Source organism: Hemitrygon akajei, chromosome 6 (assembly GCF_048418815.1).
Source record: "Hemitrygon akajei chromosome 6, sHemAka1.3, whole genome shotgun sequence".
Lineage (NCBI taxonomy): Eukaryota > Metazoa > Chordata > Chondrichthyes > Myliobatiformes > Dasyatidae > Hemitrygon > Hemitrygon akajei.
Window position 1 is genome coordinate 230,499 of NC_133129.1, and position 26,533 is coordinate 257,031.

The window sequence follows — 26,533 nt, forward strand, 5'->3', positions numbered from 1 at the left end:
GTGAATCTGTGGAATTCATTGCCACAAATGGCAGTGGAGGCAATGTCATTGTGTATATTTAAAGCAGAGGTAGGTAGGTTCTTGATTAATGAGGGTGACAAACATTGCTGTGTAAAGGCAGAAGAAAGGGATTGAGGGTTAAAACAATTAATCATGACGGGATGGCTGACACATCATGTGGGTTGAATGGCCTAATTCTGCTTTTGTAATTTGCGGTTGTAATTGAGGATGTCTTTACAAACACTCTGAGAACTAAGTAATACAACTCCATATCCAACAATGGGAAAATGGTCCATCACACACAAGAACACTTCCATACACAGGAAGAGGCAGAACAAACGTGAAATTCGACAAGATTTCAAACAATCCATGGCCAAAGTCACTCAAATCTCATGTCTTCCCCATTCTGATATGTGCTCTGAAAAATAGCTGAAATTCTTGACCACATCTGCATGCCCTTTTGCATTTAGTTACTGCCATATGATTTGTTGATTAGGTCATTGGATTAACGAGCAGGTGTACCTAGTAAAGTGGCCAGTTGTATAAGTCACTCATAAGAAATTTGACTGGATGCTTGACAATATAAAAAAAGAAACATATTTCTCATTTCCTGCATCTGTCGTGTTCGGATTTCCAGCAAAAATCTCTGCCTTAGGCTATGGAAGCTTTCAATGGTACCAAACGTTTCTTCAGATATGAAAAGTGTAAAAGAGAAGTAGGAGTGGATCTCGGACCACTGGAAAATGATGCTGGAAGACACTAGCACATGGCGGAAGTTCCAGGTTTCAGGGCTCATGAAGTGTGTGAAGTTACCATTGTTAATGAGAAGGTTCTTGAGAACCGAAAGGTCTGAAGGTAGAAAAGTCATCTGAACCACATGGTGTACACACCAGAGTTTTGAAAGGGGTGGCTGAAGAGATCTTTGAGTCATTAGTAACGATCTCTCAAGAAACACCAGGTTCTGGAATGGTTCCGGAAGACTGGAAAATTGCAAATATCACTCCACTCTTCAAAAAGGGGAAGAGGCAGAAGAAAGGAATTTACAGGCCACATGATAGCATAGCATGTAGTCAGCATAGTTTCCTCAAGGTAAAATCTTGCCTGACAAGTATATTTGAATTTTTTTGAAGAAAGAATAAGCAGGATAGACAACGGAAAATTGGTTCATCTTGTGTTCTTGGATTTTTGGAAGTCCTTTGACAAGATGCCACACACGGAGCTGCGTTACAAACTACTCGCCCATGGTATTACATCGAATATCCTAACATGGATAAAAGAGATCAGGGTATGAAGGGTCCCGGCCCGAAACATCGACTGCTTACTCTTTTCCTTAGATGCTGCCTAGCCCACTGAGATCTTCTCGCATCTTGTGTGTTGCATGAAGGGAGCTTTTTCTGGTAACTCATGATGTTGCACAGGGCCTGTGTTGGGACCGATTCTTTGTACGTTATATGTTAATGATTTGGATGATAGAATTGTTGGCTTTGATGCAGACTTTGCAGATGATACGAAGATACGTGGAAGGCAAGGTGGGTTTGAGGAAGTGGAGCGACTATAGAAGGACCCAGACAGATTAGGAGAATGGGGAAAGAAGTGGAGATGGAATGCATTGTCGGTAAGTGTATGGTCATGCACATTGACAGAATAAATGAAAGGTTAACTATTTTTTAAAATGGGGAGAAAATACAGAGTAAATACAAAAAAATACAGAGGAGCAAAATGACTTGGGAAACCTTGTTTAAGGTTCCCTCAAAGATATTTTCCAAATTGAGACTCAGAAAAGATGACCAGTGCATGTTGACCTCACACCTACTCATTGTCTTCTCCTGTCCATACTACACCAACCACTGCCACTGGGCTATAAACGTGCAGGAGCAGTGTGGGGTTAAGTGCGTTGCAAGCTGCCTCGGCTGGGGCTCGAACCAATGACCTTCAGATCGCTAGCCCAAAGCCTTAACCAATTGGCCACACGCCCCACTCACTGTCCTAAGTCCAATAGTGATTGCTGTCTGTGCGATGTTTACCGCCGCCTTAATTAGGCCTCTATCTACGATCTTTCTCTGGTTCTACATATTTGGCATGTTCAGCCCAGAATTGTGCAACAGGTTGTAGAGTCAATGTAGGAGGAGGTCAATTAAAAACAGATAACATTTCTTCACGTGGAACATGGTGTTCTCGTTGGATCTCGTTGCGTCTGCACCTTGTGGTTGGAAAACCAGTCTTCTCAGTCTCCTGCGGTGGATCAGTCTTGTCGCTTTCTGTGGACAGAACGAAATGGTTAACACGAATCTAGATCATGCAATGACACCACATCCGACTCCCTCTCCCCAATTCACTTATAACCTTTGAAGGGATTTGGATTGAGATATGAATGGGATTTCCCACAGAATAAATTTTGTCGTTGGTATCAGTGTTTGACAACAAAACTGGAGATGAGCCCAAACATTGATTCAGTTATTCAGTTGGAAACTTTATGATGACGTAACAATATAGGTCGTGTTGTTGACAGGAAGATGGTATTAGGCTATAGGATAATATTGATAAAGTAGTATGGTACTTAGATTCAGACCGTGAGCATATGAAATAGCATCAGACTTTCAGCATTCAGCTCTTCTATTCTGCTCTGCTATCCCATCGTGGTTGATTTATTATCCCTAACAACCCTGTTCTCCTGTCCTCATCCCGTCATCTTTGACACCCTTACTATTCAGGAACCCAACAATCTCTGTTTTAAGTATTCCCACAGGCATTTATGGCTGTAAATTCCACAGATTCAGCATCCTCTGGCTCAGGAAATCCCTCAGAATATCCGTTCTAAAGGAAAATCCTCTATGAATGGCAGAGTGAATTTAATCCTGTCTGTGATTCAGTTTCTAGGATACAGGTATTTGAATATCAGATTTCTTAGGATGAATCTGGAAGAGAGGGAAATGGATACAAAAATCATAGGAACTAAGTAAATGAAACGTGTTGGGGACAGTAACAGATCGAGGCTGTAATTTAAGGAGGAACCTGATTATCAATGATATTAGAGACATGGAAATCATTTGAATACTTTTCAGTGTTAATATGTTTGAAGTTGATACACTACAGTTTAAACTGGATTATTGTTAAGGGAGATGGCTGCAGAGATTCAGTCAAGAGCTAAATCTCTGAGGGATTTCGCCTCATGGACGAGTCTTGTGTAGACCAAGAGACCAGATTCACCCTGGGTTGACTACACTACCTGATCCCAGTGCACGTGGAATGGCTAGAGTCGAAACTTTCCCGTATTGTTGTTTCTTCTGGGTTCCAGAGTGTCCTTTTGTGCACATCAACATTAGATTTGTAATTAGAATGTAGAACATTCCAGCACAGTACAGGCCCTTCGGCCCTCGATGTTATGCCAACCTGTCAGCCTTCTCTAAGCTCAATCTATTATTTATCATTTTGTTATTTACAGATACAACGGCCCACCGAGTCGTGACACCCAGAAACTCAGGGATGTAATTCCAGCCTAATCACAGGACGGTTCACAATGAACAATTAATCTGATAACCGGAACATTTTTGGACCGTGGGAGGAAGCCAGAGCACCCGGGGAAACCGACGCGCACATGGGAAGAGCGCACATTCTTTCTAACAAGGGGTGCCAGATGCTCTAACCCTTTCTTCTAGTTCTGCCGAAGGGTCTCTGCCCGAAACGTCGACTGTACTTTTTCCATAGATGCTGCCTGGCCTGCTGAGTTCCTCCAGCATTTTGTGTGTGTTGCTTTAATTTACACTATCTGCAGGTTTTCTCTCGTTTGCTCCTACACATCCATACATTTGTCTATCATTTAGTGGCTGTTTAGCGAGTACGTTTAATCCGAAAGGTATCTCAAAATGCTAAATAGTCTACAAACTCTTCTGCAGGAGTCACTCCTATGATGCAACGAGTATTTTCTACGGTGCTTCCACAAACAGCAAACGACAAGTACTGACTGGGACGCCTCAAGTGTTTGAGCCAGTTCCCAACGTCCCCCGACTGTCTGAGTGAATCGGATTTCAGTCACGTCACGGCAAGAGCCTTCAGCATTAGTACATACAGTACCTGAGTTTGTCACCGTAGAGAACGGCACCCATCACTAAAAGGGCGAGAGTTTTCAGTCCGAGTGGGATACACAACATCAGCACGGTTTCAGAAGCGCCTGTCCCTGAAGTGAAAGTGAGAGAGGTCAATCCAGACTCAGGCAAAGGGGGAGAGACCAATAATGTAGACTGATTAAAAACTGTAGGTGTGTAGATGAATTTATCATTTAGCAGATTTTTACTGAAGAAGCTACAGCTGATAACTTGTGTGTGAAGGAATAAAAAAAAGGGTATTAATAAGAATGCAGAGATCAGAGTAACAAGAATTAAACATTTGAACAAAAAGTTTTAACCTGTAGTAAGCCCATAGATCATAAGGTACAGGAGCAGGTCTGGGCCATTCCATCATGTCCAGTTTGTTATCATGTTTGCTGTTGTGTGCTGGGGCAGCAGGCTGAGGGTAGCAGACACCAACAGAATCAACAAACTCATTCGTAAGGCCAGTGATGTTGTGGGGGTGGAACTGGACTCTCTGATGGTGATGTCTGAAAAGAGGATGCTGTCCAAGTTGCATGCCATCTTGGAAAATGACTCCCATCCACTCCATAATGTACTGGTTAGGCACAGGAGTACATTCAGCCAGAGACTCATTCCACCGAGATGCAACACTGAGCGTCATAGGAAGTCATTCCTGCCTGTGGACATCAAACTTTACAACTCCCTCGGAGTGTCAGACACCCTGAGCCAATAGGCTGGTCCTGGACTTATTTCCACTTGGCATGATTAACTTATTATTATTGAATTATTTATGGTTTTATATTGCTATATTTCTACACTATTCTTGGTTGGTGCAGCTATAACAAAACCCAATTTTGCTTGGGATCAATAAAGTATATCTGTCTATCTGTTATTCTTCTCAACTCCATTCTACTGTCATCTCCCATAAAATTTGATGTCCTTTCTAATCAAGAAGTTCTCAACCTCCACTTAAAGACCAAGATTTGACCTTCACTGTCATCTGTGGCAACGAATTCCTCAGATTCACCACCGTCTGGCTAAATAATTTCCCCACAACTCTGTTCTAAAGGGACGTTGTTCTATCCTGAGGTTGTGTCCTCTGGGTACTCCAGTTTCCTCCCACAGTCTCAGGATGGACCGGCTCGTCGGTTAATTGGTCATTGTAAATCGTCGTGGGTTCAATAGGTGTGTTTCTGGGTGGTGTGGCTCGTTGGGTCGGAAGGGCCTGTTCCGTGCTGTATCTCTAAATGAATAAACAAATAAATAATGAGGTGGAGAGTCCATCTTATCGTACTGGGGGACCACTCCGTAGTTATAACTATAGGATAAAAGCTGTCCTTCAGCCTGGTGGTCCGTGCATCCAGGCTGTTGTACCTTCTGCCCAGTGGGAGAGGGCCGAAGAGAGAATGTCCAGGGTGGATGGGAGGGTCTCTGATTTTGCAGTCTGTTTCACAGAGACGGTGAGAAGTGTAGACAGAATCCAGGGAGGGGTCTGGCTTCTGTCTTGATCAATGTGACAGGTTGAGCCCTGTAATCGTGTCCTGTCTGCCTCCTCCCCCTGACATTCTGCAGAATCACAATCGGGATTAGGATAATTTCACCGGCTTGTGTTTTGTGCAGCAGTACATTGCAATCATCATCATCGGTATGTGCTGTGTTGTGTGATGTGGGCAATCACAGTCTCTTAACCATGATGAACACACACAAAATGCTGGAGGAACTCAGCAGGCCAGGCAGCAAGATGGGTGACGGCAGCCATTATCAGTGCATTTCAGAGATTGCCTGCCTGGTGTCAGTGGTCCAGAGGACCATAGGATATAGGAGCAGAAGTAGGCCTTTCAGCCCATCGAGTCTGTTCTGCCATTCAATCATGGGCTGATTCAATTCTTCCAGTCATCCCCACTCCCCTGCCTTCTCCCCATACCCTTTGATGCCCTGGCTAATCAACAACCTATCTATCTCTGCCTTAAATACACCCAATGACTTGGCTTCCACAGCCGCTCGTGGCAACAAATTCCACAGATTTATCACCCTCTGACTAAAATAATTTCTCCACATCTCTGTTCTAAATGAACATCCTTCAATCCTGAAGTCGTGGTACTTGTCCTAGAATTGTCACAGTCCTGATCGTTTATTCCCTAGTATCCTATAATTTCCTTTGATTGTGCCATGGTTCTGACCGTTAATTTCCCAATTGGTTCTAATTTTCTTTGATGACGGCACACCTATTTTCCATCAGGACCTGCAGTATAAGAACCCCGGTGTTACAAACCCCAGTTGCCAGTTCGTTAGTCTTTTTCCTGTCTGATAACTAACGTTTCCCAACCGCTTAGAACCATTTGTTCCAAGTTCAGCTCCAGTTTGAAGGTTTACCTGTGAGACTCTGTCTCTCTGAGTCAAGTCTCAGTGTCTAGGCTCCGTGTCAATGTTCCTCCTATTTGCTGTCTAACATTCACGTCCACGTCTGCATCCTAACTCAATAGAAAACCTACAGTACAATACAGGCCCTTTGGCCCACAAAGTTGTGCTGAACATGTCACTACCTCAAAAATTACTAGGCTTGACTATGGCCCACTATTTTACTAAGCTCCATGTACCGACCTAAAAGTCTCTTAAAAGACCCTATCGTATCCACCTCCACCACTGTTGCTGGCAGCCCATTCCACACACTCACCACTCTCTGAGTAAAAAAACTTACCCCTGACATCTCCTCTGTACCTACTCCCCAGCACCGTAAACTTGTGTCCGCTTGTGGCAACCATTTCAGCCCCGGGAAACAGCCTCTGATGATCCACACGATCAATGCCTCTCATTATCTTATACACCTCAATCAGGTCACCTCTCATCCTCCGTCACTCCAAGGAGAAAAGGCCGAGTTCACTCAACCTATTCTCATAAGGCATGCTCCCCAATCCAGGCAACATCCTTGTAAATCTCCTCTGCACCCTTTCTATGGCTTCCACATCCTTCCTGTAGTGAGGTGACCAGAACTGAGCACAGTACTCCAAGTGGGGTCTGACCAGGGTCCTATATAGCTGCAACATTACCCCTCGGCTCCGAAATTCAATTCCACGATTGATGAAGGCCAATACATCGTACACCTTCTTAAGCACAGAGTCAACCTGCGCAGCTGCTTTGAGCTTCCTATGGACTCAGACCCCAAGATCCCTCTGATCCTCCACACTGCCAAGAGTCTTACCATTAATACTATATTCCGCCATCATATTTGACCTACCAAAATGAACCACCTCACACTTCTCTGGGTTGAACTCCATCAGCCACTTCTCAGCCCAGTCTTGCATTTTATCGATGTCCTGCTGGAACCTCTGACAGCCCTCCACACTATCCACAACACACCTAACCTAGTGTCATGAACAAATTTACTAACCCATCCCTCCACTTCCTCATCCAGGTCATTTATAAAAATCACGAAGAGTAGGGGTCGCAGAACAGATTTCTGAGGCACACCACTGGTCACCGACCTCCTTGCAGAATATGACCTGTCTAGAACCACTCTTTGCCTTCTGTGGGCAAGCCAATTCTCAATTCACAAAGCAATGTCCACTTGGATCCTGTGCCTCCTTACTTTCTCAATAAGCCTTGCATGGGGTACCTTATCAAATGCCTTGCTGAAATCCATATACACTACATCTACGGCTCTCCCTACATCAATGCGTTTAGTCACATCCTCAAAAAATTCAAATCAGGCTCATAAGGCGCCACCTGCCTTTGACAAAGCCATGCCGACTACTCCTAATCATGTTATACCTCCAAATTTTCATAAAACCTTCCTCTCAGGATCTTTTCTATCAGCTTTCCAACAACTGAGGTAAGACTCACTGGTCTATAATTTCCTGGGCTATATCTACTCCCCTTCTTGAATAAAGGAACAACATCCGTGACCCTCCAATCCTCCAGAACCTCTCCCGTCCCCATTGATGATGCAAAGATTGTCACCCATGCCTGTGTCCTGCACTTGGGTTCTCCTCATTCGCCACGTTCCATTGCATCAGAACGATCTGGCCACAATGGACCCAGTGGATATGAATACCCTGTAACAAACCCTCGCTAGCCAGGGCTCCCTGCTGGGTCTGCACGATCAACTTCTCCGGGAGGTCATGGAGAACCTCCGTTCCCTGTCTGTGAATGTAAAGAAGATTGGTGACCAGGTGGACCGAGTATCCACTCATTTTACCCCATCCACTCCTGGAACTCTGTCTAACCAACCCAGCCAGTCTGTAGTGGCAACCCCTACGTGTCAGCAACACCCACGCCAAGAGAGCCTCACGTACCTGAACCAGAACACTCCGCTGGGGATTTGGGGAAGTGCCGGGCCTTCCTTCTGCAATGCTCCTTGGTGTTTGATCAGACAAGTCAAAGATAGCTTATATCATGGGGTTGTTGCGGGAAAGTGCCTTAGCGGGGGCTACAGCTGTTTGGGACAATCAGCTGGATATCTGCTCTTCATTCCCCACCTTTATTACAGAAATGAGAAAGATCTTTGACCTCCCCGTCCGTGGTAAAGCTGTTGCTAAGTGTCTACTTACTTCTGTCAGGGCTCACGCAGTGTTGCCGAATATTCCGTGGAATTCTGGACATTAGCGGGTGGAACTCGGGGTGGAACGATGAGGCACTCCAAGGGGTATTTCCGAATGGCCTCAGCGACATGGTGAAAGATAGTGAACTCTGTCCGCTCCAGTGGACTCTGGCGCTGAGGGAAACCTTTTGGATGGAAACATATCTTCCCAGGCCGGAATTCCTCCGGAGCTGTTGAGTATCCCTCTGGAAGCCCAGGCACTGGATGGTAGACTACTGGCCCGAGTCACACACTGTACACCACGCCTGTCTCTTACTCTCTCTGGGAACCATCGGGAACAGGGACAATTTAACCTAATTTCCTCTCCTCAAGCTCCTATTGTTCTTGGGTACCCTGGTTAAGCTGCCATAATCCCCACATCGACTGGTCCACCTGGAAGATAGTCAGCTGGAGTCCGTTCTGTCACTCCACTTGTCTACAGTCGGCCCTTTCTCCTGTCAAAGTCACCGCAAACTTGTCTGCTTCTGAAACCCCTGACTTATCCAAGGTTCCAGCAGAGTATTACGATCTGGGACAAGTGTTTAGTAAATAATGGGCCCTTTTCCCTGCCTCCACTCCAACCTTACGATTGCACTATTGACCTTCTCCCCAGTGCCCCTGTACCTACCAGTCGGCTGAATAACCTGTCCCGGCCAGAGAGGAAGCAATGGAGGCTTACCTAAATGAATCTCTCACAGCAGGCATAACCCGACCCTCATCCTCCCCTGTTGGCGCAGGTTTCTTCTTTGTGTGGACGAAAGGCGGTTGACTGTGCCCCTGCATTGACTACCGAGGCCTAAACAGCATAACTATAAAGAACAAGTATCCACTGCCCCTTATCAACTCTGCTTTCCAACCACTTCACGGAGCCACCATCTTCTCCAAGTTGGACCTACGAAGTGCCTACCACCTGCTCAGAATAAAGGAGGGAGATGAGTGGAAAACAGCATTTAACACCCCTCTTGGTCACTACGAATACCTGGTCATGCCATTCGGCCTCACCAATGCCCCGGCCGTTTTCCAAGCCCTGATAAACAATGTCCTTAGAGACTTTATTAACCGTTTTGTGTTTGTTTATTTGGATGACATCTTAATCTTCTCCCGCCGTCTTCAGGAACACACCCACCATGTTGGTCAGGTTCTGCAGAGGCTTTGGGAGAACAAAGTATCGTTAAAGCTGAGAAGTGAGAGTTTCATGTCCCCTCAGTCAGCTTCTTAGGGTACATCATCGAGAGCGGACGAGTGAGAGTGGATCCCGAAAAGATCCGGGCGGTGGCGGAGTGGCCAAGACCCACGACGCTCAAGCAAACTTGGGTTTGCAAACTTCTATCGTCGTTTCATCAGGGATTACAGCCGGGTGGCAGTGCCCCTTACTCGACTCACACTCTCACTCTCTATTTTCTGCCGACCAGTCAATGTTCCACCCATGCTAGTAACTCCCCTGTAATTCCATGGGCTCTTATCTTGCTAAGCAGCCTCATGTGTGACACCTTGTCAAAGGCCTTTTGGAAATCCAAGTACACCACAACTACTGCATCTCCTTTATCTACCCCGCTTGTAATTTCCTCAAGGAATTGCAGTAGTTTTGTCAGGCAGGATTTTCCTTTCAGGAAACCATGCTGGCTTTGGCCTATCTTTTCATGTGTATAACCAGGACTTGTGATCTGCACCAGCTGCTTATACGAACATCCACCATCTGTTCCCATGGCTTCACATCACCCTGATTCTGGGCTGGAAGGAGGGGTGGGGGGGCTAAGCAGGTGCTACACCGTGGGCAAGGGTGACCTGCAGGCTCGCGGAGGGAAGGAGCATCTTACACCCCCTTAGGTAGAGACACATCTCCATCCCGCCACACGATAATACATTACAATACATATTAATAAAAAGACTATAAATTACTGTAACACACCGTACGGTTTCACTGCTAATGTAATGGCTTCTCTGTGATGTTCCACTGCTGAGGTAATGGTTTCTCTGGAGTAGCAATGTTTGGGTTGTAACTGGAGATAATGGGGCATGTTTGTGAATGAGAGGGATGTTGTTCTTTCTTGTGTGTCTGGGAGCCGGGAATTCATGGTCTTTTGCTGGGGAGAGATGAGGAGAGAAGACGCGAATGGAGAGAGAAGGTAGACCGCCGGATGGAATGGAGTTGGAGTGAGGGTCCAAAGGTCAGTGACGATCAGAGGAGGTCAATGGTGGATGATCGACCTTATCAGTGGGCTCCAATGTTTGCAAATTCGACTGTTTCAGGAGAATGGGCCCTTTTCTTTTTTTTTGTTTCTTTACAATAAGAAATATATATCTATATGTATAATTTTAAATTATGTAGAACAAAAAGAGGGAAAAAGAGGGGAAAAAAGGGAAAAAAAGGACATTCTTCTGATTGTCCATTCAGAAATCTGACAACAGAAAGGAAGCTCTTCCTGAAACTTCAAGCTCTTCCGTTGAGATTGTTAAGAGCACCAAACTTCTTGGTGTTCACCTGGCGGAGAATCTCACCTGGTCCCCCAACACCAGCTCCATAGCCAAGAAAGCCCAGCAGCGTCTCTACTTTCTGCGAAGGCTGAGAAAACTGCATCTCCCACCCTCCATCCTCACCACATTCTACAGGGGTTGTATCGAGAGCATCCTGAGCAGCTGCATCACTGCCTGGTTTGGAAATTGCACCATCTCGGATCGCAAGACCCTGCAGCAGATGGTGAAGTCAGCTAAGAAGATCATTGGGGTCTCTCTTCCTGCATTACAGACATTTACACCACGTGCTGCACCCACAAAGCTAACAGCATTGTGAAGAACCCCACACACCCCTCGCACAAACTCTTCTCCCTCCTGCGATCTGGCAAAAGGTACCGAACCATTCGGGTTCTCACGAACAGACTGTGCAACAGTTTCTTTCCCCAACTGATCAGACTCCTCAATACCCAGAGTCTAGACTGGTGGTTGCTAACCCATCAATCGCGATCGACTGGTCGATCTTTGAGACCTTCCCAGTAGATCCCAAAAAAAGAAAAAATAAATACACAAATACTTTATAGAGATTGTTACTGGGTTGCGGGGTTTTAGTTCTGTTCTTTCTGCCCAGTGCGCATGTGTGTAGCTCCCCCGCCATGCACTACACAGTGTACTTCAGTGGTCCCCAACCACCGGGCCGTGAAGAAACGATATGGATCAGCTGCACCTTTCCTCATTCCCTGTCACGCCCACTGTTGAACTTGAACGTACGCGAGGTCGTCAGTCGCCTAAACGCAGAGATACTCTCGCGCCAGGGATCACTGATTGGCCTCGCGTGGCCGGTGGGAAGTGCCGTTGCTACTGGCCTGGAGCACGGATAGATGGGAGCTGCTTCTAAACTTGCTTAGCACACCAAATGTTCGTGGGAAACCCGGTGCTAAAATATTCGCAGATGACCTAATTCGGGCTCAGGGTTTCGTAAGTAGCAGAGCAGCTACCTCGCTGCGATCTACTGAAAGTCATCCGTCAAGACATCCCTTTGTCGGCCGATAGATCCTACTAGGGGGGCGGGAGCAGGCCTGTCACACTCCTCGCTCGGTCGGTCACTCTCTCCGGACTGCGACCGCCGCGGCCCCGGCACGGGGACCTCCGGCCCTCACCTTGTCCTCTCACCCCACCCACGACCAGCCACACCTGGCCAAGGCGTCTGGCGGCGGGCGGGTGGGAGGCTGGAGTTCGGGCCCAGAGGCTGTCTAATGAGGCAATGAAGCTGCTTCAAAACTGCTTCGGTACCCTGAGTCCAAGCACCCTGTACTTAGAGACAAACCGGTTGAGGTTTTTCAGCGGAAAAAACGTGAGCAAGTGGGACAGAAGCTAAGTGCTGAGAGCCAAGGAAACTAAATTGCGGAATAGACTGGACAAAAGGAACCGGCTTCGAGTATCGCTGTATTCCGGTCGTGATTAACACCCCCACCCCCCCATCCGTCGGCTGGTCCACAAGAATATTGTCGATGTTAAACCGGTCCGTGGTGCAAAAAACGGTGGTGACCCCTGGTGTACACACATTATTTGGACTTCTGGGTTGCGGGGTTTTATTTCCGGTCTTTTCTGTTCGATGTGCATGCATGTGACTAACCGATTTAGTAGGGTCGATCTTGGGCTTAAAAAGTTTGGTGACCACTAGTCTAGACTGATATCTACATCATTTATTATTATATTGGAATTTGTCCTCTACTGTGCCTATTGTCTTGTTTATTAGTTATTGTACTGCCCTGCACTGTTTTGTGCACTTTATGTAGTCCTGTGCAGGTCTGTAGTCTAGTACAGTTTTTATGTGGTTTTATGTAGCCTAGTGTAGCCTTGTGCTGTTTCACATAGTCTAGTGTAGTTTTGTGTTGTTTCATGTAGCACCAGGGTTCTGGAGGAAAGTTGTTTTGTTTTTACTGCGTACTGTACCAGCAGTCTATGGTCAAAATGACAATAAACTTGAATTGACTTGACCTGAGTGTGTGTCGTCTCTGGGAAGCTTCCTGATCCTCCGTTAGAACTCCACTCATTCCTCCCAGGATCAGGCAAGGCCCCGCCAGGGGGCCCATTGAAGGTCTGGGGGCCACCCTGTGTGAAGGACTGTCTGAGATGGAGATGTGGTGGGGAAATGGAACTCATCACCAGCTGAGGCTGGGAGTGGCCGACATAACATTCATCCCCGGAGTCTGGACACAGAATGCAATGGGTGCTGGAGGTTCTGACCCATCCCTGAACACTGCAGAAGATGCCGAGATGGTGTGGGAGAGAGCAGAGGCCTCTGTGGACGTGCTGGAGTCCGGAGTGGGTTGGGGACAGGCCCCTCCCATGGGTGCTGCCTTCCTCTTTTGCCCAGTGCTGCCCCCCAGTGTTCACTTAGTGAGAGACAAGCTGGACCAGGACAATATCCAATCTACCATCCAGCTCCAAGCCAGACCACTCAGGAACTTGGGCTATATTATGTCTTTTTGTGACTGTATGCTTTTCTGCGATCGTAACGATGTGTACTGTGTGCTGTTGCTACTCTGCTTTACACCTTGTCCCTGGAGGAACGCTGTTTTGTTTTGCTGTATGCACGTGTGGCTGATTGACAATTAAACTTGAACTTGAATGTGGCGACGGGTTCTTTTCCGGGTCTGATCTACAGTCAGATCTCACTCGGTGACAGACAGATAAACATGGGGGTGGGGGTTGATTAGAGAAAGGATAATGGTAGCAGGCTTCACCCCACCCACCCCTAAAACCCTCCCCATGCCCAGCAGAATGTGTCAATGGTTTCTTACCTGGTCTGACCTGCAGTTGGATCTCACTCTGGATCACATGGGTATATGGGGATTTGACGTGGTTTCCATAGGATGAGTAATCATGATTGCTTTTCCTGAACTCAGCCAGACACAGGTAGCTGTGACTGTCCTCCACTCTCAGCTGCTTTATCCTGATCCAGGCATTTCCCAGCTCTGGGTCCTCGACGAGCTCGTACCGAGTCACTCCGTTTTCCGCTGCCCACGATCCATTTCCTTGGTGCCTGAATGTGACGATGTGTCGGTAGGGATCCTTCCTCATCCACGTCACCGTGTGTGCGGTGAGGTTCTGCGGAGGCCGTGTGAACACACAGGGTAACGTGGCCGAAGCTCCCTCGGTTCCAGTCATCACAGAGACACTCTCGCCGGGAGCTGAGGGAAGGACAGGTGCCTGAATATATCAGTTAACCCCCACCAAACAGGTTTAACCACTGACAAAATTTCCAGCCAACAAAACAATAAATACTCCCCTCAGTGACCACCAGAATGAAAAGACCCCCACATGTGTCTCACTGATTGCAAACCATTCAAACTAGGGAAACTCTTTCGAATATAAAACAGCCCGATCGGACTGGAGGCAGAGAAGCCTAAATCTCACACCACCACGTTCAGGAACAGCTAATTCCCTTCAACCATTCAGTTGTTGAACCAACTGACACCAACACTAATCAGTGGAGTGTAACAACACAGATCAGTACAGTATAACAACACCGATCAGTACAATGTAACAGCCATTACAGTGAAACAACACATATCAATACACTGCAGCAACACCAATCAGTACAGTGTAACAACACCGATCAGTACAGTATAACACCAATCAGTACAGTGTGACAACTCTAGTCAGTACAGTGCAACAATACTAATCACTACAGTGTAACAACACTAATCAGTACAGTGTAACAACACTAGTCACTACTGTGCAATAATGCTAATGACTAAAGTATAACAACATTAACCACTAATGTTGTTATACCACTAGTGTAAGAACATCAGTCACTACATTGTAACAACACTAGTCACTGTAGTGTGACCACTCTATTCACTAAAGTGTAATAACACTACTCACTACAGAGTAACATCTCTAGTCACAACAGCATAACAACACTAGGCATAACAGTGTCATAGCATTAGTCACTACAGAATTATAACACTACTCAGTACAGTGTAAAAACACTAGTCACTGCAGTATAACAACACTAATCAGTACAGTATGACAACACAATCACCACAATGAAGCAACACCAGTCAGTATTGTATAACAACACTAGTCACTATACTGTAACAACACTAATCAATACAGAGTAATAATACTGATCAATACTTACTACACTGAAAGTGTTCTACAACCTGAGCTGGTGTGTTTGAGAAGGAATTCTACAGTGAACCCTGCTTTCTACAAAGATAGTGCACTGAGCTGTTTACTGTTTACCTGTGCTGCAAACTACATGCATTCTCAGTTATACTTAAAGAGCAGGGATCCCAGGATAGATCCTTGTGGCACTCCACTAGTCACCGACCTCCAGGCAGAATACTTTCCTTCCACTACTACCCTCTGCTTTCTTCCTGTAAGCCAATTTTTTATCCAAGCAGCCAAGGTTCCATTGATTCCATGCCTCATGACTTTCTGGATGAGTCTCTTGTGAGGGACCTTGTCAAATGCTTTGCTAAATTCCATGTAGACCACATCTACTGCCCTACCCTCATCAATTTCTTTTGTTACCTCTTCAAAAAACTCAGTCAGGCTCATGAGGCACGACCTTCCCTTCACAAAGCCATGTTGACTATCCTTGAGTAGACTGTACTTCTCCAAATGCTCACAGATCCTATCCTTAAGAATCCTTTCCAATAGTTTTCAGAGCACCGACGTAAGACCCACCAGTCTCTAGTTCACAGGATTCTCCCTATTAACATTTTTAAACAAGGGGAGCTACATTTGCCATTCTCCAATCCTCCGGCACCTCCCCTGCAGCCAAAGAGAATTCAAAGATCATAACTACTGTTCCAGTGATTTCTTCTCTCACCTCCCACAGCAACCTGGGGTATATCACGTCCGGTCCTGGGGACTTATCAATTTTGATGTTTTTAAGAAGATCCAATACTTCTTCCTTAATCTCCACATTGTCCAGCACACAGACCTGCTCTATTTCGACCTCACCCTGATCAAGGTCCTTTTCACTTGTTAATACTGAAGCAAAGTATTCATTTAGGACCTCCCCAACCTCCTCCACCACCAGGCACATTTTGCCCTCTTTATCCTTTAGTGGCCCCACCTTCATTCTTGTCATCCTTCTGTTCTTCACATACACATAGAACGCCTTGGGGTTCTCCTTAATCCTACATGCCTAGGCCTTCTCATGTCCCCTTTGAGCTCTCCTAAGTCCTTTCTTAAGCTCCTTCCTGGTTACCCTATATTTCTCATGAGCCCCTCCTGCTTCCTGCTTCTTATATCTAACATATACTTCCTTCTTCCTCTGGACGAGTTGCCCCACGTGTTTCGTCAGCCACGGTTCCCTTTTCCTACCATTTTTTCCTTGCCTCAGTGAGACAAATCTATCCTGAACCCAGCACAAGTGGTCCCTAAACTTCTCCCACATTGCTTCTGTGCTTTTACTCCTGAACATCTGTTTCCAATTTACTCTCGCTAGTTCCTGCATCATCCCTTCATTGTTAGCCCTTCCCCAGTTAAGCACGTTACCATTTTGTCTGATTTTATCCTTTTCCTTAGCTCTGCTGAAGCTAAGGGAGTTGTGGTCACTCTCACCAAAATGTTCCCCCACCAAGAGGTCTGTCACCTGACCAGGTTCATTACCCAGAACCAGATCCAGTATGGCCTCTCCTCTCATCGGCCGGTCCACTTACTGTGTCAGGAATCCTTCTTGAACACACCTGACAAATTCAGCCCCATCTATCTCCCTTGCAGTCAGGAGATGCCAGTCAATATGAGAGAAGTTGAAATCACCCATAACTACAACCCTGTATTTTGTGCACCATTCTAAAATCTGCCTGCTTATCTGCTCCTCGGTGTCCCGAGGGCTATTTGGGGGCCTGTAGACTACTCCCAGCACAGTGATTGATCCCTTCCTATTTCTGACTTCCACCCACACTGACTCCTTGGACACTCCTTCTGCAGCGTCCTCCCTTTCTATAGCCGTGATACTATCCCTGACCAGTAATGCTACTCACCCCCCCTTTCTACCTCCCATCCTGTTCCTTTTAAAACACCTAAACCCTGGTACCTGCATCAGCCAATCCTGCCCTTCCTCCAGCCAAGTTTCAGTAACAGCCACAACATCGTAGTTCCACATACTGATCCATGCTCGAAGTTCATCCCCTTTATTCCTAATACTCCTAGCACTGAAATAGACACATTTCAACCCCTCTAACTGGCTACATTTATGTTTTGTCCCCTGCCTGTCCTTCCTCACCAACTCAGAACACATAGCATCATGCCCTTGTCCTTCTACCCTAATCTCTGCACTCACATTCTGATTCCCACCCCCCTGCCAAACTAGTTTAAACCCTCCCCAACAGCTCCAGCAAACCTGCCCGCCAGGATATTGCTCCCTTTCCAGTTCAGGTGCAGCCCGTCCTTTTTGTACAGGTCAGACCTTCCCCAGAAGAGATCCCAATGATCCAGAAATCTGAACCCCTGCCCCCTGCACCAACTCTTCAGCCACGCATTCATCTGCCATAACTTCCTGTTCCTACCCTCTCTGTCTCGTGGCACAGGCAGCAGTCCCGAGATTACCACCCTTGACGTTCTGTATCTGTGTACAGTCAGATGGCAATAAACTTGACCTTGATTGCTGCTTTTCTGATGCAACACTCTGTGCCTGTGTTGCTGCGGCAACTGGATTTTCACAGCACCTGTGCAGACACGTAGGCAGACGTGCAATGAAAATCGAACCTGCAGCAGCAAGTAAGTTCAGTTCCACTCACCTCATTATAGGAAGGATGAGGAAGCTTTCGAGAGGACGTAGAGGAGATCTACCAGGATGCTGCCTGGACCAGAGAGGATGTTTAATGAGGAAAGGTTGAGCGAGCTGGAGACTTTCTCTTGGGAGTGAAGAAAGATGAGAGGTGACTTGATAGAGGTGAACAAGATGATAAGAGGCATAATCGAGCAGACAGCCAGAGACTTTTCCTGGAAAGTATTCGGGGGATGTCAGAGGTCAGAGGCAGGTTCATTACACAGAGAGTGGAGGGTGTGTAGAACAGATGGAGTTCAACCCAGATAAGTGTGAAGTGATTCATTCTGGTAGGTCAAATTTGAATACAGAATATATGAATGGTAAGACAGGTGGCAGTGTGGAGGATGAGCTGGATCTTGGGGACTCTGTCCATAGGACACTCAAAGCTGCTGCACAGGTTGACAGTGGTGTTAAGAAGGTGTATGGTGGACTGGCATTCATCAGCTGTGGGACTGAGTTCAAGAGCCCTGAGGTAATCTCTCTAGAGTAGGTTACATGGTCAGCACAGCATTGTGGGCCGAATGGCCTGTAATGTGCTGTAGATTTCTGTTTCTATATTCTCTGTAAGAGAGGATCACTGATCCTCCAGGTTCGGGGGTTCAGCTCAGGGTAACAACCCTGACGGGTAAAACAATGTTGTTATGGAAACAGCAATGGAGAACCCTTCGACATCTGAGTGTGACGGTATTCCTGAGTCCCACTCGGGAATTGTATGACTGACAGCAGTGAAAACCGAGAGGAAGCTACTGACACGATGAAGGAAGCCCTGAATGCTGCCAGAGATGGAGGCCCTTCATTGCTGACTGAAATGGCAGCAGCGTCACGGACCGGGGGGAGGGGGAGGGGAGAGGGGGAGAGGAGGGGGGAGAGGGAGGGGGAGAGGGAGAGAGGGAGAGGGGGAGGGGGAGGGGGAGAGGGAGAGGGAGAGGGGGAGTGGGGGAGAGGGGGAGAGGGGGAGGGGGAGGGGGAGGGGAGGGGGAGAGGGAGAGGGAGAGGGAGAGGGGGAGAGGGAGAGGGAGAGGGAGAGGGAGAGAGGGAGAGGGGGAGAGGGAGAGGGGGAGGGAGAGGGGGAGAGGGGGAGGGAGAGGGGGAGAGGGGGAGGGGAAAGCGAGAGAGAGGGAGGGGGAGAGGGAGAGGGAGGAGGGGAGCGGAGTGAGAGGGAGGGAGGGAGAGGGAGAGAGAGAGAGAGAGAGACTCTGAGACAGGTACACGGATGTTGTAGAAATGGAGGGGTATGTGGGAGGCAAGGGGGCTAGATTGATCTTGGAGCAGGTTTAAGGGTCAGCACAACATTGTGGGCTGAAGGGCCTGTACGGTGCTGTAGTGTTCTACGTGCTAGTGCACATGACAATCACATCTATTTGACATGATTATCCTGCAAAATGTACTTGCAAATTATGAATAAAATAAGTTTTCAGGGAGATAAAATGTGAAATGATTAGTGTAGATTTACAACTCAATGCTTAAACATCGGTCCTCACCTCTCACAGACAGATCTGTTAGAACCGCCGTTTGAAAGTTGTCAACATTGAGCTCCACCCGGCACCGATACCGACCACCGTCACTCCGGTTCAGACGCTCCACCATTATCGAGGCATCTCTCCGACTGAGGTTCCCCACGAATCCGAACCGCCCTCCTCCAGCCTCCTGTGTCGTTGTATCGCACCAGGAGGGGCCGGAACCGGGATATGTGCAGTTAAACACCGGTTTTGTAGCACCTGGTTCTGTCTTGTACCAGATCACGGAGCCGGACAGGACGACATCAGGATGTGGGTGGGTGAAAGTACACGGTAACACAGCGGAGGCTCCTTCCACCGCAGAGACCACATCAGCGCCGGACATTGACCAACCATTTATCGAAAACTCTGCAGAGAGAGAGAGAGAGTGAGTGAGTGAATGAGAGAGTCAGAGAGATAGTGAGATAGAGAGATGTAGTGAATGAGTGAGAGTGAGATAGAGAGAGAGATAGTGAATGAGAGAGGAGGGAGAGAGAGAGGCAGTGATAGAGAGAGAGTGAGTGAGAAATTGAGTGTGTGTGTGTGTGAGAGAGAGAGAGAGAGAGGTCAATATTTGAACAACGAACAATCTGCTGAAGGAATTCAGCCGGTCGAGCTGCATCTGTGGGTGTGAAAGGATGTTGAAGTTTTGGTTTGCATCGGGACTGATAGAGGAGTGTTGAATGGCCAGAGGGAAAGGGGAGGTGAGACAGGAGTCTGAGGGGATAGATGGATTGAGGAGGGTGAGACCGTAGTCTGAGGTGATTGATGGACTGTTGAGGGGTGAGAGAGGAGTCAGAGGTGATAGAAGAGGGGTGGGACAGGAATTCTGAGGTGATTGAGGATTGAGGTGGGGTGTGAGTTTAAGGGCAGGTTGTGCTGGGTAGGGAGGGGGAAGGGAGATGGGAGATGTGGTAAGTGGTGAAAGATGGAGAAGAGGGAAGGAAAGGAGATTCAGATGGAGAGAGGTGATTGTAATCAGTTGTTTGAGGGAGGGCCACCAAGGGCTCACTCTCCAGCCTGATACTCTGAGATGAGAATGGGACCCACTGGGGGAGATGCGTCTGGCAGGTGGAACCGGGTCAAGAGTGGGGAAGGTGGGGAAAGTGGGTGAAAATCTGGGAAACAGACCTGGAGTTTCACTACTGTCACGAGCGGATCTTCAGATGTCAGTGGGCCTGACGACCATCAAACCAGGGGAGTGAGTTACAGACTGGGCCCTGACATGGGGGAGGGGAATCAGAATCAGGTTTAATATCACCGGCATCTGTCGTGAAATTTGTTGTTTTGCCACAGCTGTACAGTGCAAAGCATAAAATAAAAACTATTATTTACATTAAATATATATAAAAATTCAATTCGATAAGCAGTGCAAAGTTTTGCTGTTGTCCGGGTGAGCCAAGGCCACGTGAGAAGCCAGTGAGATTGCATCCACTGTAGACCTGTTGTGGTGACGGGCAAATTGCCATGGGCCCAGGCTCTTCCTGAGGCAGGAGTGGATTCCAGCCAAGACCAACCTCTCGAGGCATTTCATGGCAGTAGATGTGAGTGCCACTGGGTGATGGTCGTTAAGGCAGCTCACCCTGCTCTGCCTGGGCACGGGTATGATGTTACCCTTTTGAAGCAGGTGGGGCCTCTGACTGCAGCAGTGAGGGATTGAAGATATCCTTCATCTTTCCCAACAGTTGATCGACACAGGCTTTCAGCGATCTTCCAGATACACCAGCAGGGCCTGACAACTAAATGATCAGTAATGGATAGCCAGGACTGGGAACAGGCTGTGATCCATAGGAGGGTCCAGGCTGGGGGGTTTATATGTGCAATAATGGATACTCAGGAGTGGGCTACACGCTGCGGTCTGGTGCTGTAGAGTCCGGAGTGGGGGGTTACGTCAGAATCAGAATCAGATTTAATACAGAAACAATAGAATAGACAACGAGATTGCATCACTGGCGTATGTCATGAAATTTGTTGTTTTGCGGCAGCAGTTCAAGGCAATGTATAATAATAAATTCTATAAATTACAGTCAGTGCATATAAAATAAGGAAAGGAAATAAACAAGTTGGGCAAAAAGAGTGAAAAAATTCTGAGGAAGAGCTCATGGATTCATTGACCATTCAGAAATCTGATGGCGGAGGGGAAGAAGCTGTTCCTGAATAGGTGAGTGTGTGTCTTCAGGCTCCTGTTCCTCCTCCCTGATGGTGGCAATGAGAAGAGGGCATGTCCTGGGTGCTGGGTCCGTAATGATGGATGCCGCCTTTTTGAGGCGTTGCATTTTGAAGGTGTCCTGGGTGCTGGGGACACCAGTGCTCACGATGGAGCTGACTGAGTTTATAACTTTCTGCTGGTCTTTCTGACCCTGAGCAGTGGCCCCACCAGACCAGACGGTGATGCAGACAGTTAGAACACTCTCCAGGTATATCTGTAGAAATTTGCCAGTGTCTTTGGTGACAAACCAATTCACCTCAGACTCTTATTGAAATATAGAGCGTTACAGGCTGGGGTCGAGTCAGGGTTTCGGGCGTTTGTCATTCTCTCTCCGTGCACAGGTTTCCACCATCGCACCTAATGAGTCCTATTCTCACACGGCTCATCCTCGTGCTCTTCACATACTTGTACAATGCTTTCCTTAATCCTGATCACCAAGGTCTTCTCATTCTGGTTCTCCTAATTCCATTTTTAAGCTCCTTCCTAGCAACCTTGTAATTTTCTAGAGATCTAACAGTACCTAGTTTCTCGAACCTTTTGTAAACTTTTCTTCTTAACTAGATTTTCTACATCCTTTGTACACCATGGTTCTTTAACCCTACCAACCTTTCCCTGCCTCAATGGAACATACCTATGCAGAACTCCATGCAAATGTTCCCTGAACATTTGCCACATTTTGGCCGTGCATTTCCCTGACAACATCTGCTCCCAATTTATGCTCCTAAATTCCTGCTTGTTACGTACCCGTAATGGTTTAAATGAGCCGCAATAGTCCACGCCTGGAGTCTGGTTTTGATGTTGAAACCACTATCTTTATTAGTATCTATTTAATATAGCAATGTAAACAAGAATAATCAAAAGTTAACAGTGTTATGAGTATCCATATGTGTAAATATAACTCCCAAACTATTGAGCTCGGGGAGGGGGGGGCACCAGGCTTAAAATCGTGAGATGGTGAGGTATGAAAGTTCAGTTCATCCACAGATTAAATGATGTGAGAGAGAGATTTGTAATCCAAGCTGAATGTCGAGAGAGGGCATTTATGTCATATTCCACATGTTCCATGGTGGTAAAACAGGGTAACAATCAGTGTAGGTTTTATCCGTCGTTGTTCCAAATCCACTTATGAATTATCACCAATAGTAGCTTATCACAGGGGTACCGTCTTCAAAGGGAACTACCACCCAGGCAAGGGTTAACACATAGGTAGATTCCACAAGGTTGCCCCCAATCACACAACATGATAGCCACTTTTGACGTGCTGGGTCAATGCTCAACCCACCCTTGTGGGCATTCGAAAGTTCCAACCAGTGACCCCTTAGTCACTGGCTTCCTTCCCTTGTCCGACTCCAACTGCGACTGACTGTGAGTGAGTGAGTGTCCTTGCTTAAATCAAAACAAGCTGCAGAGTCAAATAGTTCCGCCCCTCTCTCTCTCTTAGTAGGAATCAAACAGGAGCCGAGAAAGCTGGCGGCTGACGTCACTCAGGCACTCTCTCTTAAAATGACAGTCCATGGCAAGATAAACCTAGGGGTTCATCACACTGCCTAACAGCATCATATTTCCCCCGACCCCAATTACGTGTTTTCCCAAATTGTCTGCTCCTATCCCTCTCCAGCACTATGGTGAAGAAGACAGAGTTGTGCTCATTACCTCCAAAATGCTCTCCCACAGAGAGATCTGACACCTGACCAGGTTCATTTCCCAATACCAGATCGAGTACAGCCTCTCCTCTCGTTGGCGTATCTACATATTGTGTCAGAAAGCCTTCCTGAACACACCTAACAAACTCCACCCCATTAAACCCCTCTCTCTAGGGAGATTCCAGTCAATAATAGGAAAGTTAAAATCACCAATCACAATAACCCTATTATTAAAATAATCTGTCTCCCTATCTGCTCCTCGGTATCCATGTTACTATTGCAGGGTCTATAAAAACACCCAGTAGAGTTATTGCCCCTTTCTGTTTCTGACCTCCACCCACACTAACTCCATAGACCATCCCTCCATGACTTCCTCCTTTTCTGCAGCCATAACACTATCCCTAATTAGCAATGTCATGCCCCCAGCTCTTTTGCCTCCCTCTCTGTTCTTTTTGAAACATCTGAAGCCTGGCATACTCAGCAGCCATTCCTATTCCTGAGACATCCAAGTCTCTGTAATGGCCACAACATCAATGTACTGATCCACGCTCTAAGTTAATCGGCCTTGTTTATGATACTCCTTGCATGAAAATAGACACATCTCAAACCAAAAGGCTGAGTGCATCTTTGCTCTAACATCTGCCCATCCTTCCTCACAAACTCACTACTGTCTCTGCTTGTGCTCCAACCTCCCCATCCTCTGCCGCTTCACTTTGGTTACCACCCCCTGCAAATCTCATTTAAACCATCCCCAAAAGCCTTAGCAAACTTCCCCGCCAGGATATTGGTCCTCCTCAGTTTCAAGTGCAACCCATCCTTTTTGTACAGGTCATACCTGTCCCAGAACAGGTCCTAATGATCCAAAAATCCTTCAACCATATTGTGGACTGGCCCCGTCCTTTCCAGCCCAAATCGATGACTGTACGTTCCTCTCAGTAGTTGATGCCTGATCTGCTGAATTCCTCCAGCATTTCCTGTGTGTTACTCCACAGGGCACAGCTTCAGCTTAGAGGGACGTACCTTTAGAATGGAGATGAGGAGGGATGTCTTTAGCCAGAAGGGGTTGAATCTGTGGAATTTATTGCCACAGATGTTTGTGGAGGCCGTCATTGGGTGTATTTAAAGCAGAGGTTGATAAGTTTTTGACTTTTAAAGGCATCAAAGGTTACGTGCAGAAGGCAGGAGAATGGAGTGAAGAGGGATAATAGATCCTTCTAAAATTTTGAGTTGCTACAGTAGTACAGCGGTTAGTGTTACGCTGTTACAGAGCCAGCGACCTGGGTTCAATTCCCACAGTTGTCTGTATGGAATTTGTATTGTCTCACTGTGACCGTGTGGGTTTCCTCCAAGTGCTCTCCTTTCCTCCCACATCTCAAAGACCTACTGGTTAGTAGGTCAATTGGTCACACGGGTGTAATTGGATAGCACGGACTTGCTGGACCAGAAAGACCCATTACTCTACAAGAAGTCGGAAACTCTCAAAACTAAATCAGACATGGATGAACATGCAGCAGAGTCAATGGGCCGAATGGCCCAGGTCTGCTCTTGTTGCCTACGGTCCTATGTTTCAGCTGTAAACTTTGGTCAGACTGCACTTGGAGCATTGTACACAGTTCTGGTCACCCCATGTTGAGGGTGTCGAGGGTCTAGAGAGGGTGCAGAACAGGTTCACCAGGGTGCAGCCTGGATTAGAGAGCATAAGGAGAGGTTGGACAAATGAGTTGTTTTTATCTTTTCATCCTTCGCCCTTCTGAAGAAGGGTCTGGCCCGAAACATTGACTGCTTCTTCCCCTGCATAGATGCTTCCTGACATGCTGAGTTCCTCCAGCATTTTCTGTGTGTCACTCTGGATTTGCGGCATCTACAGAATCCCTTGTGCCTCATTTTGCTCCACGATGAGGTCTCTTAGAGGAATGCCAATTCTGAAGGGCGGCACGGTTAGCGTAACGCCTCACAGTGTCACCAATCAGGGTTTGATTGTTGTGGTTGTCTGTGGGGGTTTTTGATGTTCTCCCCGTGACTGCCTGGGTTTCCTTCGGGTGGTCCAGTTCCCTCCCACATTCCACACACATGGTTAGGGTCAGTAAATTGTGTCACGTTGGCACCGGAAACGTGGTGACATTTGTGGGCGGCCCACAGTACATCCTCAGACTGTGTTGCTCGTTCAAGCAAACGACACATTTCACTGTGTGTTTCCATGTAGATCTTTTAAATCCTCCCTTCGACAGGAGTTAACTGAGACCCTCTTGCACTGCTCCTCTCTCTGCTCCAGTCCTGATGAAAGGTCTTGGCCCAAAATCTCAACAGTTTATTCCCCTCCATAGATTCTGCCTGACCTGCTGTTTCTCCAGCATTTTATGTTGCTCTGGATTTCCAGCATCTGCCAAATCTTTTCTGTTTGTGCTTTTGCATGGAGCCAGCCTGAGGTCAATGGGCAGAATGGCCTTTTAAAAGGGCTACAACCGGCGCTCAATGCCATCAAGCAGTAAAACCTCTCGCTTCAATGCATTTCAGTGGAATCTGTGGCAGTTTTGCAAACATCAATGCTTAGCTTCCCCCGATCTAACCGCACGCCTGGAGTTCTTGCATCCTTTACAGATAGCAAATGCAAGCAGGCTTTTTCCACTGAGGATGGGTGAGACTACAAACAGAGGTCATGTGTACAATGTCCTGTGTATGTTACTAAAAAGGACTTCTTTGGTTTGTTACGAGTAGGAATGCTTCTTTGTCTGTTAAAAGTTTCTCTTGCCGTTGTTTCGCTTTAGAATGGCTGATATGGTAATTGTATTCATTTGTTAATCAATGGGGAATGTTATTGTGTTTTGTGAGGCTGGGAACTTGGGGGAGGGGTTGCGCGGGCTTGGGGAGTCCGGAGGGAGACGCCGAGGAAGGAGGACGTGCGCTCGGGGGACCACCGGGGAGTCCGAAGTGGGAGTTTCAGGAGGACGACCACCGAGGAGTCGAATGGTTCGCTGGATGAGCTCCACCGATGTGCACTAAACTGACTGAACTTTGATAAGTTGGCGCCTTTTGTTTTTTTCTTGTATATATATACCGTAGATTCCGGACTACAGAGCGCACCTGATTAAAAGCCGCTGGCTCTAATTTTAGAAATAAAATCAATTTTTTACTTGTAAAGGCCGCACCGGATTTTAGGTCGCACCGGATTTTCGGCCGCAGGTGTCCCACGTTGTAATATGAGATATTTACACAGAAAGATATTACACGTGAGGATTTTTTAACTTTTAATTAAATCCATATGGTAACAAAAACAAATACATATTGCAAATGC

At 47.0% G+C, this 26,533-nt stretch overlaps 1 protein-coding gene across 1 annotated transcript in view; it reads right to left on the reverse strand.

Moving 5' to 3' along the window:
• Positions 1-1,636: 1,636 nt before the first annotated feature.
• LOC140728797 (sialic acid-binding Ig-like lectin 15) overlaps positions 1,637-26,533 on the reverse strand; it is a 35,462-nt gene continuing 10,565 nt past the window's right edge. Inside the window, exons 2-5 of the mRNA XM_073047752.1 lie at positions 19,375-19,758; positions 13,902-14,291; positions 4,072-4,174; positions 1,637-2,258 (exon numbers count right to left, since the gene is read on the reverse strand). Of these exons, the coding sequence (XP_072903853.1) occupies positions 2,243-2,258; positions 4,072-4,174; positions 13,902-14,291; positions 19,375-19,758 (893 nt within the window). The 3' untranslated portion in view covers positions 1,637-2,242. The remainder of the gene's footprint in view (positions 2,259-4,071; positions 4,175-13,901; positions 14,292-19,374; positions 19,759-26,533) is intronic.